Consider the following 12810-nt stretch of genomic DNA (forward strand, 5'->3'; position numbering starts at 1 on the left):
GCTGGATGGCATCACTGACTTGATGGACGTGAGTCTGGGTGAACTCCGGGAGTTGGTGATGGACAGGGAGGCCTGGCGTGCTGCGATTCATGGGGTCGCAAAGAGTCAGACACGACTGAGCGACTGATCTGATCTGATCTGATCTAACAACAGTGTTTAGAATATAATAGTGTTCAAGAAATATTAGCTAGCATAACTTATCATAATAATTCGATATTAAATTAGTCTTAAAAACAAAGGTTCTCTGAACTTTTTAGTCATTCAGGCACTCAAGAAACATTTTGAGTGCCTATTCCATGATAGGCACTGTTGAGACACCAGGGATACCAAGGTGATTAAAAATTAAAGATAAAAAGTCAAATCCCACAACTTTAAATATCACTTAGAGATGGCTGAGGCTCTTTTTTTCTGTGTCCCTGTCTCTTGTTTCTGTATTGAAAGTGTATTAAGTACATCAATTGGCAAAGCCATGAGAACATTCAAATACTAATCTCTCAGAATAAAGAGTATAATCTTCAACTAAAGACACTAAAATACAGTCAATAGGTTGTCAAGGTTTTTAAACTTTGCTGCATAGATATTCCAGACTTGTTTGTCTCTAGTATCCCATTACCAGCTTGTTTCTTTCCAAAAGCAGTAAAGAACTTCAAATATATTTATAGGGAAATTCAGTTGATTAATTTGAAAATATATCTATATGTGTGCTGTGCTTAATCTCTTAGTCATGTCTGACTCTTTGCGACCCCAAGGACTGTAGCCCACCAGACTCCTCTGTCCATGGAATTCTCCAGGCAAGAACACTGGTGTGGGTTGCTATGCCCTCCTCTAGGGGATCTTCCCAATCCAGGGACTGAACCCAGGTCTCCCACATTGCAGGTAGATTCTTTACCGTCTGAGCCACCAGGGAAGGCCAATATACAGGTATAATGTCTTTGTATTAAGAGGGAGTGATTAAATCATAACATGATACTGAACAACCTTTCAGTGGTTTCCCATTTTCTTCAGAAAAAACTTAATACATTTGATCCCTAAATAATTCAGATTTGAACTGCCTGGGTCTACTTACATAAGACTATTTTCCAAAAGTAAATACTACATTACTACATGATCCGAGGTTGGCTAAATCCATGGATGTGGCAGGGGGCATGGCTGACTATAAGTTACTCTCAGATGAACTGCCTAGGTTGTCAGGGGGTCAGATGAACTGGCTCTGATAATGCCTGGTGATGTAGCCAGAGGCAGGGAGACCACATCGCTCCCCCAACCCTGCATCCGTGTTGGCAGCCACGTTTTCCTCCCTTATCCTTTTCTTTACAAGAAATGTTCTTTTTCTCTTTTCTTGGCTCATGTAAGATGTAACTTCCTTGGAGAAACACTCCTTGACCCTCCCCAATGAATGTATTTGTTTAGCCGTGTTTATCTGCTACTACTCCCTCCTACAACATCATGTGAACCACATCACACACACCTGTATATGCCTCATCCGCCTCCTACCTGAGTGTGAGTCATTAAAGACATGGTTTCCACAGAACCAAAAACATAGTAGGGGCTTCTCAAATACATAGAGGAATAAATCAATGACATAAAATTATGCAAAGTACATTTAAAATTCACATAATGACTGCGTAGATTTCCTCTGGGGAAGAAAAGTAAAGGAAGAAATGGAGAAAGCCTTATGTTATCCAGATGAAGGCACACTGAAGACTAGAGTAGTAAGTTCAGCTTTCCAGAATGTTGCTTCTGTTGTTCAAATAGTTCCATAATGTCTTATTCACTGAAAACAAATTAAGCACTATAGGAATGACAAAAGCACCTATCCAAAATTATGGAGACTAACAGGTGGTAAATAAGTATTTGACGAATGAACAAATTTTAAAAATATACCATTTAATTATAATATTAATTTATGAATTTAACACAAAAAGATGATAATCTAAGTTCTATATCAATGATTCTCAACCCTAGCTGCGTATTATAATTATTAGAGAAGTTTAAAACATATTATTGCTTGGGTCTCAACACAGTCAATTAAATCTGTATTGTTTGAGAGCGGAACCAATTACAGGTGTTTAAAAATAGTTCCTCAGGTGGGTCTATTGTGCAACTCAATTTGCAACCTGTTACACTTTCCTGTATTTAGAAAGTGCATAGGTTGCAGAAAAATGACGTTTTTTTTGCATTTAGCATATAAGATAGAAGACAATGAGATCCTATTAAATTATGACTGCTGGGGAAACTTTAAAAATAAGTCTTAAGTGTAAATTAAATGATTTCAAAAGTTAAGGGATATCTACTGTATTAAACTACACCAGAAAGTCAGTTTTTGCAGATACGTTCTAGAGTAATTGTCCTTCACTGGAAACAGTTTCACAAGAGGATGTGTCTCAATTTAAAAACTGATGGGAATATACTTTAAATAGGTAACTTATATTGCCCAACATTCTCAGTTTCTATTTCAGATGCTGATAATGTGACTGTATTTTCTTTGAACTCGTGACAGTGGAACTAGCTTTGCATTAGTTTGGTTACTGCATGCTATTAAAATTACTATCTGCAAATATATGTGGCAACAGAAAAAGTAACACACTGATCATATTAGTCATGGATATTTTTTGGCACAGATGTTAAAAATGCCTTCTATTTACAAAGTAGTAAATATAGGATGCATTTTTACATGACATAGTGCCTGACCTTTAAAAAATCATCAGTAAATATTTGTTAAATGGATAATAAGTCTTGTACTCATGACTCATGATAAAAGAAATGAAAAAAAAAAAAAAACCATCCCTTTAAATGAACTGTCCTTTGAAAACTTGATTAGCCAAACATTAATATAGTTTTGTGCAACTCCATCTGAATAGTCCACAGAAAACAAGGATATAATTAAATGATCATAGGCATCTTCTACTATAGAATCTCAGACTCTATGGTCAAGACTAGAAACAACTTTAAAATTAAAATGAGTAGTGCACAAAGCATAAGCTTAATAGGATGTAGTTAAATCATATATTGTGGCAAAACAACTATGTGATACCTGGCAGACTCAACTTACATCATAATGTAGAAAACAGAACATGAGTCCTTAACATGGTATTTTTATAAATGGGGGCTAATACCTGGTTTGTTTCATGGGAAAGAAGAAGTGTGCTTTACTGCCCTTCATATGGTCCCTCCCCTGGCCAACCATTCCCTTAGTATCACAGACTCTGCAAGTCGCAGCATGCGGAGCGACCCTAGCTAGTGTACCGCCTTCCAAGGCCCACACGCAGTCCCCCATCAGTACAAGCTAAACCTTTATACCAATTGTACATGTTAACATAATTTTTGCATATAATTAAGTACTATGTAAGTAATATTTTTCTATTAAAGGTTGGAAAGTCTCAATGAAGGTGAATTACCAAAAGTAACTGCTACTCACATGTGGTTGAGACAATTATAGCACATTGGGAAAAAATATGCTAAAAGTTTAAAAAGGTTCTGCATTCAGACTAGTCTTCTGGGTTAAAAGTTTTAAAAAGTTCTGTACACAGACTATCTCTTTAAGATAACACATCAGATAAATGTATACAGATATTGTAGGATACCACACATGCACCCACAATACACTATGTATTATTGATGTTCTTTGTGCAAGAATAACAACTTTTAGCTTTCTAGTCAGGGACCTGTATTCAAAGAAGAGTTCTTGACTCCACCTTAAAAGGTGTCAAATGATTACATGTATTTATTGCATTGCCATTTCTATGATTCCCACTTTATCTGACTCATGGTATCATATAAGATTTAGAACCAATGTTTAAATGCTAATATAAATATAATGTCATTTTTATTTTAGTAGGTTATTCAGTATGTATGCCCTACATATCAGTGATCATATGCAATATAAAACACAACACTTTAAAACTATGCAAATAACTGATGATTGCTGATCAATCATCTGAGCCACTGCTCCCTAGTGGCTCAGAAGGCAAAGAATCTGCCTGCAATGCAGGAGACCCAGGTTTGATTCCTGGGTCGGGAAGATCCCCTGGAGAAGGGCATGGCAACCCCCTCTAGTATTTTTGCCTGAAGAATCCCATGGACAGAGGAGCCCGGCGAGTTACAGTCCATAGAGTTGCACAGAGTTGGACACAACTGAAGTGACTTAGCACGCACAAGCAATAACAAAAGGATGAGTCATATCTCATAGTTCTTCCAAACTGCATTAGGAGATTGAGCTTGTTGGCTTCTGTGGCCAGAAATGTGTCCCTCCCACTTTGATGTCCATTCCGGCAAACAGACAATGATTGTAATCCCTGGAGAGTGCTCAACGGTCTCATATTCCCTGCTGCGTCTTATGAAGTTAGCAAAGCAAAGGTTAAGGAAACAAACTGCAATCCCAAAATGTCTCACATATTTCTGAAGTAATGACTTTTCCTTTACAAACTGCTACCTTACTCTCCTCTCCACACAATGACTTTATTCATACTTTGGGGTGAAGAACTCTGGAAGGAGGAATAGCTAAGGAGACTTTCCCTGATGACAAAGAACTCACATGGCTGCTCACCTGGCACATGGTACTAAGTGAATGATGTGAGGTTTGTATGTTAGGTGTGTGGCTGTAGCTCAGCTAATACATTCAAATGGTAATAATTATTAAATTTAATTTGGTTTATTTTACATATTATTAAATTGCTTCATGCTATTTGCCTACCACCAGTGAGTAGTCCAAATAATTTTTAGTGAATCTATAGACTTTAGAAAATGATACTGAATATGATCCTCCCATGAAAATCAATAAAGGGCATTATTTATGTAAGTTTTTAAAAGTTGAAAATTCCTATTAACCTACTTTTAGCAAAGCCAAGGTCAATTATATCAGAAAGATTAAGAATATGGATTTTGTAATCTGACAACTTAAATTTGAATCCTACATCTACCCTCAATGTTTGGCATATTTGCAACTTACTAAATAATAATCATAGCTTTAAATATCATCATTATGTGGAAAAAGAAAGACCGAAAATCTCTTCTGAAAAAGAGTATAAAGTCAGAAGACCTACATCACAGGAGGAATGTTTGTATTTTCAATCCTTAGACCCAAATTCCATCTCATAAAACAATAAAACTCATAATTCTAAGAATCCAATTCTAAGAGAAGCAGAAAGTAAAGATAGGACAGTAGCAAAACATGTAACTGGTAAAACCACCCATTTAGAGAAAGGGGGTACTCGTGTGGTTAATGTGGGCGACGATTTCTTATTTGAGTACTGAAAGCAGTTAAAATCTAAAACATTTTATCATGTTTTATATTTATTTGCTGGCTTTTCACATAGAAATTCGATTGCTAAGTACGGTGGTTTTTATTGGAGCAATGCTTTAGTGAGACAGCATAAAGAATAATAGATACAAGAAAAAAAGCTCACGGAGGAGCTTTGAGGAGTTTTCACATTCCCCTAGAGCTACATATGGAGATATGACCTATGTCTGATTTGTGACAAGGTATCTGAGAACTTCTGTGGCAATAGTATTTAAAAGCAATTGCTCCTCTTTCAAAATATAGCTCTGAATGGTTAAAGTATCACTCTAAGTAATATCTATGAGCCTGAGATCACTTTGAAACATGTAAAATTTATAGTTTTGATATTAAAGAAGATTTTCTTTCAAAACTTAAAACCTCATTTTCCACTCCCCCTATACTGTAAGTTATTGGTCAGGAGGAATAATGTTTTTACCATTGATGACTCTTCAGCACCCAGTATGGAATCCAACACACCTTTTATATCCAATAAACACTAAATGAAAGAAAAGCAGGTCACGATAGCGAAAAGATGCCATCTAGTGGCCATTTGATAAAAATGTATATACATGATTCCTAGAACATGGAAGAGGTAATAAAGTTGAGAGATGACTAGAACAAATGTGTAGCCAGTCTTGCCACCTAAAGTTTCATTTATCTGTGATGTGCACACTGTTTCAAAGGTTCCAAATAAAGACATATGTAAAGGTCCCTAATATGAAGATTCTCCTGGTATAAGAAACCATACAGTAAGAAAAAGGCATCACGATTCTTCCATATACAGTGACTCAGGACGGTGCTAGATGGTGACAAGACTTGCTTTTCTCCTATATAATTTATGAATGCTATGCTTTAAATCTTTAAAAATATTGTGGTACACTGGCCAAAGATTTTGCTTGGGGAAACAAGCAGTGCCATTTTCTTATCTAGATTCTGTCTGCATCTTGCAGTTCATTAATACATCATCCTTCCACTCTATTTAAAACTTCACGTCAAACTACTTCAAGGTCTGTCAGCAGGGACTTGCTATCAGCCTGAAGAACAAAATTCTCTTCTCCTCCTTCACATCTATCAAAAGAATCAAGAGTTGTTAAACTATATGCATCACTCCCAGCTTGGAGCATGTATTAGAACCTCATTCAGAATTTTTTACTTGTTGATTCATGATCTCATTGGATATCATCTCATCTCTAAGGAACAGCTAGTGATCTGCTGTCGCTCTTCTTTTCTACTTTACGATGAGAAATTACAGAGCTGTTGTTCTCGCTCAAAGAGGAACGTTAATAAATAAAAGCAAAGAGAAGAGCACTTTTAGTTGTAAGTCTCCCTCTCAGGAGGCCTCCTTTAAGCTCTGCTCCAACTGAATAGCACAAGAGCATTAGCAATGATTCCATCACGGTCTTCACTATTCCAGAGTTTCTGGCAAAGGCCAGTGATGATCACTGGCCTAAAGAATCAGCACTTATATTCCATATAGTGAAAAAAAAAATTAAATATATACTCTGTCATGATGCAGACACGGTTTCTCTCCTAAGCACACTCACTTTTCTTTTTGAATAAAAAAATACTCAGAAATAGGAAGAAAATCAGGATGAACTGTTCTCACTGCGAATGCATCTGAACTAGTCCTGAGCTAAGAAGGGGTCAAGGTCTTCCCAGCGTCAGGAGTGACCTTCAGGCTGAGATAAAAAGTGGAGTGTCCTACCACTTTGCCAGCAGTAGGTGTCACACCCAACTCCAGCAACAGGGCAGACGAGCCAGAGAAAAAGAAGTCAGTCACAGAAAAAGGGCTAAGTGTTATAACATTACATTCACACATTTTATACGGATTTACGTTGACAAAAGGAAGCTGAAATCCCTGTATGAGCTGTGTAAATGCGTTTACATCTGCATACTTCAAGGTACACAGGCTCTACAATATGTTCGCCCAAAGTCTCTACAACCTGTTCACACAAAGAAGTTCAAACGCTCAAAACATCTTGTAAATGAAAACGCATGTGGCTTAAAAACCACAACAACGGAGCCCAAGTCGATGGGTTCCCTTTACTTACCGTGGTGGTGGTGGTGACCTCCTCCGTTACAACCTTCAGGGTGTCCACCACCGAGATGTAGCCCAGACGCTTAGCAATCGCCAAGGCAGTGTTGCCATTCTGAAGAGCGAGCGAAAGAGAGAGAAAGGCAAGTGAGAGCGGGGTGGGGGGATGGCGGGGTGAGCCAATGAGCTCACTCGCGGCTCCACATGAGCCAGCATTTTCTTCCAAAACAAGGCACAGCTTAGGAAAATCACTAGTTTTTACCATTACATCTGAATCTTCTTTGTAACTTCTTCAAACTATAGCCCAGGTCACCATGGTAACACAACAAGCTGCATCTGCCTGCTCTAATAAGAAGCACTCGATTGCTTTAACCCTGAGGTTGTCGAGCTAGCGCTCCGAATTCTGTACTGTGCTTAAGAGAGTCACCTTTGAATCCAGAAGGAGGCCTCCGAAGAAAACTATTCAAGAATCAAGTACACTCAGTCCTCATCAGAAGTCAGGCCATCTGCTGCAGGTAAGATGTTACCACAGGGAACGCGGCAACATATTTAGCTACAGCTGTGCAGAAGTTCCCCGTGCAGCAAAAGAACACAAACAAGCAACTGAGGCCCCAGGCCAGGCCACTGGGGATCTCGGTTGGTTTAATTGCACCGCTTAGTTTACATTTCAATGGCTCAACATCCCAAAGAGCTCCGTTGGAGCCAGCGGCCTCGGAAAGCGTACTCCCTTAAGAAGATCGGGCGGGAGGGGTGGACTCCGCTCCCAGCCGAGAGCCAGCTGGAAGCCAAGCCAGTTTCCGCAGCACGAGCCCGGGGCCCCCTCCCGGGAGGGAAGACTGAGTCAGGACGCTGCGCTCCCTCCCGGGACCAGCGCTCTCAGAAATCACGTGCTGATTTCTGGAAATCCTGGGCTTTCCCCCCGAGTGCGGAGGTTTAAGAAGGATGTGGGGGGTTGGGGGACTCAGCTCCGCCAAGCGGCTCCAGGGAAGGGGGATTCTAAGTCAATCAAAGAGAAAGAGGGGCAGCCGGCGCCCCCTTACCGCGGTGGTAGCGTTGGGCTTGGCCCCGTGCTGCAGCAAAACATTGATGATGTGCGTGTGGCCCTGTTGGGCGGCTTGGTGCAAAGGCGTGTAGCCATTCTGTAGACGACGGCAGCGGCGGCGGACCCAGCAGGGGTGTGCGGGAGAAGGAAGAAAACTAGTTAGCCTTCATTTTGAATTTCTTGGTCTTATTTACACCCAAGTCGGCGCGGAGGCCTGTTTCTCTGGAGCAAGATATCACCAGCAACCCATTTTCTCAGCAGCACAACTCCCTCACACCTTATGGTCCGCTAAACAAAGAGGCTGGCTTCTAAAATTAGCAAGATCAACAAACTCCAAATGGTAACTATTATTATGTTTTCACCAATTAGCATTCTAATTAGCATTCACAATGAATATGCTGAGCAAGGAGATATTATAATGAGGAAGAGTATTATCTCAGTGACTCCTTCCCTAGGAAAAATGGGAGCATCAACTGTTGAACTCAAACTTAGGAGGATCATACAAACCAGTTTGTTCATTGTGACTTCCTGCATCACTAACCTCTGGGCTAGCTTTAGGAATTCTAAACTAGTGACAGTAAATTGCAGTCTTCTATCCCCTTCAGAAAATCTTCAGTCAAAGATGTACACACTTAACAAAAGACTTCATTGGGAGCTGAGTGGCCCACTTTCAAATAAAAACTCCTTTAAAAGTAGGTTCTTTTAAACATTCTGGTCTAAACTTTCACTTGGATGAAAGTTCTGCAACTGTGATTTGTGAAAAATTGAGGTTAGTGAGAAGCCAATCTTGCTCAGAACTCTAGTGAGTTCTAGGTGTGGTACATCAATTCAAGCAAACTGCACTGGAATCCTTGGAGGCACAGTGAAACGGTAATAGCTGTCGTATCCTAAGCACCCATTTTATGCCAGATATTGGACCTTATATTTATTCTCTTAATCTTTACTACCATTCTGAAAATGAGGGTGCTTGGTACACAGCAGGTGTCTTATAAATGAGTTCATGAACAAATGAGTGAATGCATGAATACTTGTCTCCCTATTTCAGAGATGATGAAACTGAAAATAACGGGGCTAAGTAATTTGTTCACAGTCATTCTAGGTTCAGATCCGAGGTAGAAGATCATGAAGACAATGACCATCAGATTACTTTTTTATTGTCTCACTGCCTCACCCCTGATAAAATTTTATCTGTATATGTCACACCCCAGGGTCCTGGGCTCTAAGTTCTGAGTAGCCCATTCATACCTTAAACGTGTAAGAGTGTACATCCCCTATTTCCAGTGTCACTACCTCTTCATGACCAACATTTGCTTCTCCCGTCTACATGAAGTGACTATCCCTATGCTGTTAAAAAGAAAACTACGGGCCCAAAACAGAGTCACTTATGCCAGGCAACCCCACCACATTGGGGCTTAATACCTAACCTAATAGAAGCTTCAACCTCCCCAGAAATGTCGTCTTAATCGGTCAGTCAGGAATTTTCTGGTCAGCACCAAGGGGATAATCTGCCACGTGGGCCCCCTGCATACAAGGAAGATGAGGTAGTCTGCCACTGAGACCCCTTTTGTCTGCCATACATAGGTTTCCTTTTTTTTTTTTTTTTTTACGACTTCCTTGTTCAGCATTTAAAAACCCTTCCCTTTCTGTCTTCCTTGGGAACTCCTCCCTACTTGCTAGATGGATGCCACCCTTCATGAATCATTCAGTAAAGCCAACCAGAGCTTTAAAATTTACTTGACTTAAAAGACTTCTAAAAAAGCACCGCACAGGGTGCCACTTGATCCCGTCTGTGCTCTCACTTGGGCCTTTCCATCCATGGGGATGTACCGTATGTGTGAGAGTCTGTCTGAGGATCTCTCAGACTGGAATGTCATCAGCTCAGCCTTGTCTGCTATATATCCCTGTAATGGGATGACTCCAGGAAACCTGGAACTATAAATCAACTTCAGGGACTCTGAAAACATAGCTGTTACAGGCACTCTGCTCTCAAATCAGGCAATCCATGGATATTTCAGGAGCATAAAATAAGTAATATTTCTTTTCTTAAAAATTTTTTTCCTTTCCATTGTGTTTATAAATACTACATTGAAGTTTTACAAACTTTTCCAAATTTTTATACCAAGTGATGAATGTTTGAAGAGTAAAGGAAATACACATATTTTCATAGCAACAAAACAATTTGTAGTAACTATGGTTACATATGAGATGTGAGGAAGAAAACTAAATTTCTTCCAAAAGTGTCATTCTATGTGAAAACATTCTGAAGTGTTTATTAAAAGACTGTCCTTTGAGGTATGGATCAATCCACTCCTCTGAAGATATATGAAAAGATACTTCCAATTGCAAGTAAAATCTACATAGTTCACTTTTTAAAAACCTTGAAAGTTAAACTGAGATTTTTCTCCAGATGTCCATTTGAATGCAGATCAAACCCGAGGGAGACAAATGATGCTATCCAGACCACATGTTTGGCTTCTCAATATTATAACTATTTCAACAAACACCTAAGATAAAAATATAGTAAATATTTTCAAGTTCTGCCAAAATCTCATTGCATTGCTGCATTAGGCCTTACAAGAGAATACCTGGATTCCAAAAGTCTTTCGTGTAGTACTTGTATGTGAACTGACTCAGCCAAAATGGTATTACACATTAATGCCTGAGGGAGACCTCATGTTGGAGCTTTCAAATATGTCTCCAAGTACAGTTTCATGAGAACTCAAGAATTGCTCAGAAACTAGGTAGTCACCATTCTTGCTCAAGTCAGATTAGAAGTTTTGTATCTCAAATGTTAATAGTACAATTTTAAAAATAACTTTAATTCACTTACAAATATACTTATGTATAGACATGCTTTTGTTTATGCTTCAAAGAGGACATGAAAAAGCTAACTTCTGAAATTTGTTGTTTCTAATTAGTATCATCTTGAATGATGACTGAAAAATCCTGAATGTGCTCACAGTAATTTACTTGCGCCTACTCACGTAGCTGAAAATTAGGGATCTGTGATACATAAACGATGCAATTACATACATTTTTGGACTAAAAACATTGGAGCTCCTAGGTTACACTATGCATAGTACCAATATTTTACCCATTTCTCTTCCCTTGAAATAATCTGAATGTACTGAAGTGTGGTGTTATGTTCCCATCATGCTTTGCAGGATAGAACCCTTCAGATTACAGTGTGAAACATACTCAGCTCTACATTATCCTTGAAAACTCCCAGCCCAGGCTTACATATTACTGCCTCACTGAGCATGACCACGTGGTATTCCAAATGTGACAGAGTTCATTAAAATGAAAGGCAGGCAGTCCAGGCAGCCTAATTGTATTTTCTCACTATGGGATGAAGGCTGGGGGAAGGGGGTCAAGGCTCTGAAACAAGGTAAAGGAAATTGGCCTGAACATCAAGATATTCTTGCTGGCATCTATTGCATCCTGCAGCGAATTGTTAAATCGCTGTCAGCTACTTGAACTTCCTAACAGAAGTAGTTCTGAAGCTGACCTACATGGCTGTCAAAGGTTATTAAAAAGAAAAGTCTCAAACAATTGCACAAAGCTTCATGGCTTATTCAAAATCACTAGAAGCACTAAAAGGAAAATATGTAACTATGGTGAGCTAGTGAAGTGTCCCTATGGCTGAACCAATGGCTTACAGAAAACAGAAATGAGTACAAGTATTTTACCTTGGTTTTTGCATTGACATTTGCTCCCTGCTTCAGAAGGAAGTTGACCATTTTCACGTTTCCATAGTGACAGGCCACAATTAAAGGAGTGTAACCAAGCTATAAAGAATAATAAATAAATTACTACTCCAGTGGTTAAAACTGAAGGGGAGAGGGATTAGGGAGAACTTCAGTTCTGGCAGGATTGGTAGAAATTCTATTTGCTTGTACAGATATTACTTAGCAGATGATATATACATCCTATGGATATAGAGATGGACAGGAGCAGACCCCTGAGCACAGGAACTTAATGCAGCACAGGAGATCCATCACTGGGCAACTTAATCTGACAAAGAGCTAAGAGAAAGACACAAATAATAGGCTCTGAAAACACGGAAGAGAGACTGAGTCTAATAGGATCCAGAGGAGATGCACAGAAAACACAGAATTTTTTGTTTTTGCTCACCTATGAGAATAAGATGAGTTCGTAGAATTTAATGACATAGAGAGAGAAAAGCTGTTTAGAAATCAAGGACATGGAGGCAAGCAGGCACAGGAAGAAGAAAGGAAGTCGTTTTGCCTAACAGATGTGATGAGGCTGCTGCTGCTGCTGCTGCTGCTAAGTCGCTTCAGTTATGTCCGACTCTATGCGACCCCACAGACGGCAGCCCACCAGGCTCCCCCGTCCCTGGGATTCTCCAGGCAAGAACACTGGAGTGGGTTGCCATTTCCTTCTCCGATGCATGAAAGTGAAAAGTGAAAGTGAAGTCGCTCAGCCATGTCCGAC

The 12810-nt window shown here is 39.5% G+C and overlaps 1 protein-coding gene across 1 annotated transcript in view; it reads right to left on the minus strand.

Annotated features, from left to right (window-relative positions):
• The window catches only part of ANK2 (ankyrin 2, neuronal), a 252844-nt gene that overhangs the window by 83543 nt on the left and 156491 nt on the right, over positions 1–12810 (minus strand). Inside the window, 3 exon segments of the mRNA XM_010858507.1 lie at positions 7330–7428; positions 8354–8452; positions 12045–12143. Of these exon segments, the coding sequence (XP_010856809.1) occupies positions 7330–7428; positions 8354–8452; positions 12045–12143 (297 nt within the window).

Source organism: Bison bison, unplaced genomic scaffold, assembly GCF_000754665.1.
Source record: "Bison bison bison isolate TAMUID 2011002044 unplaced genomic scaffold, Bison_UMD1.0 scf7180017864389, whole genome shotgun sequence".
Classification (NCBI taxonomy): Eukaryota; Metazoa; Chordata; class Mammalia; order Artiodactyla; family Bovidae; genus Bison; species Bison bison.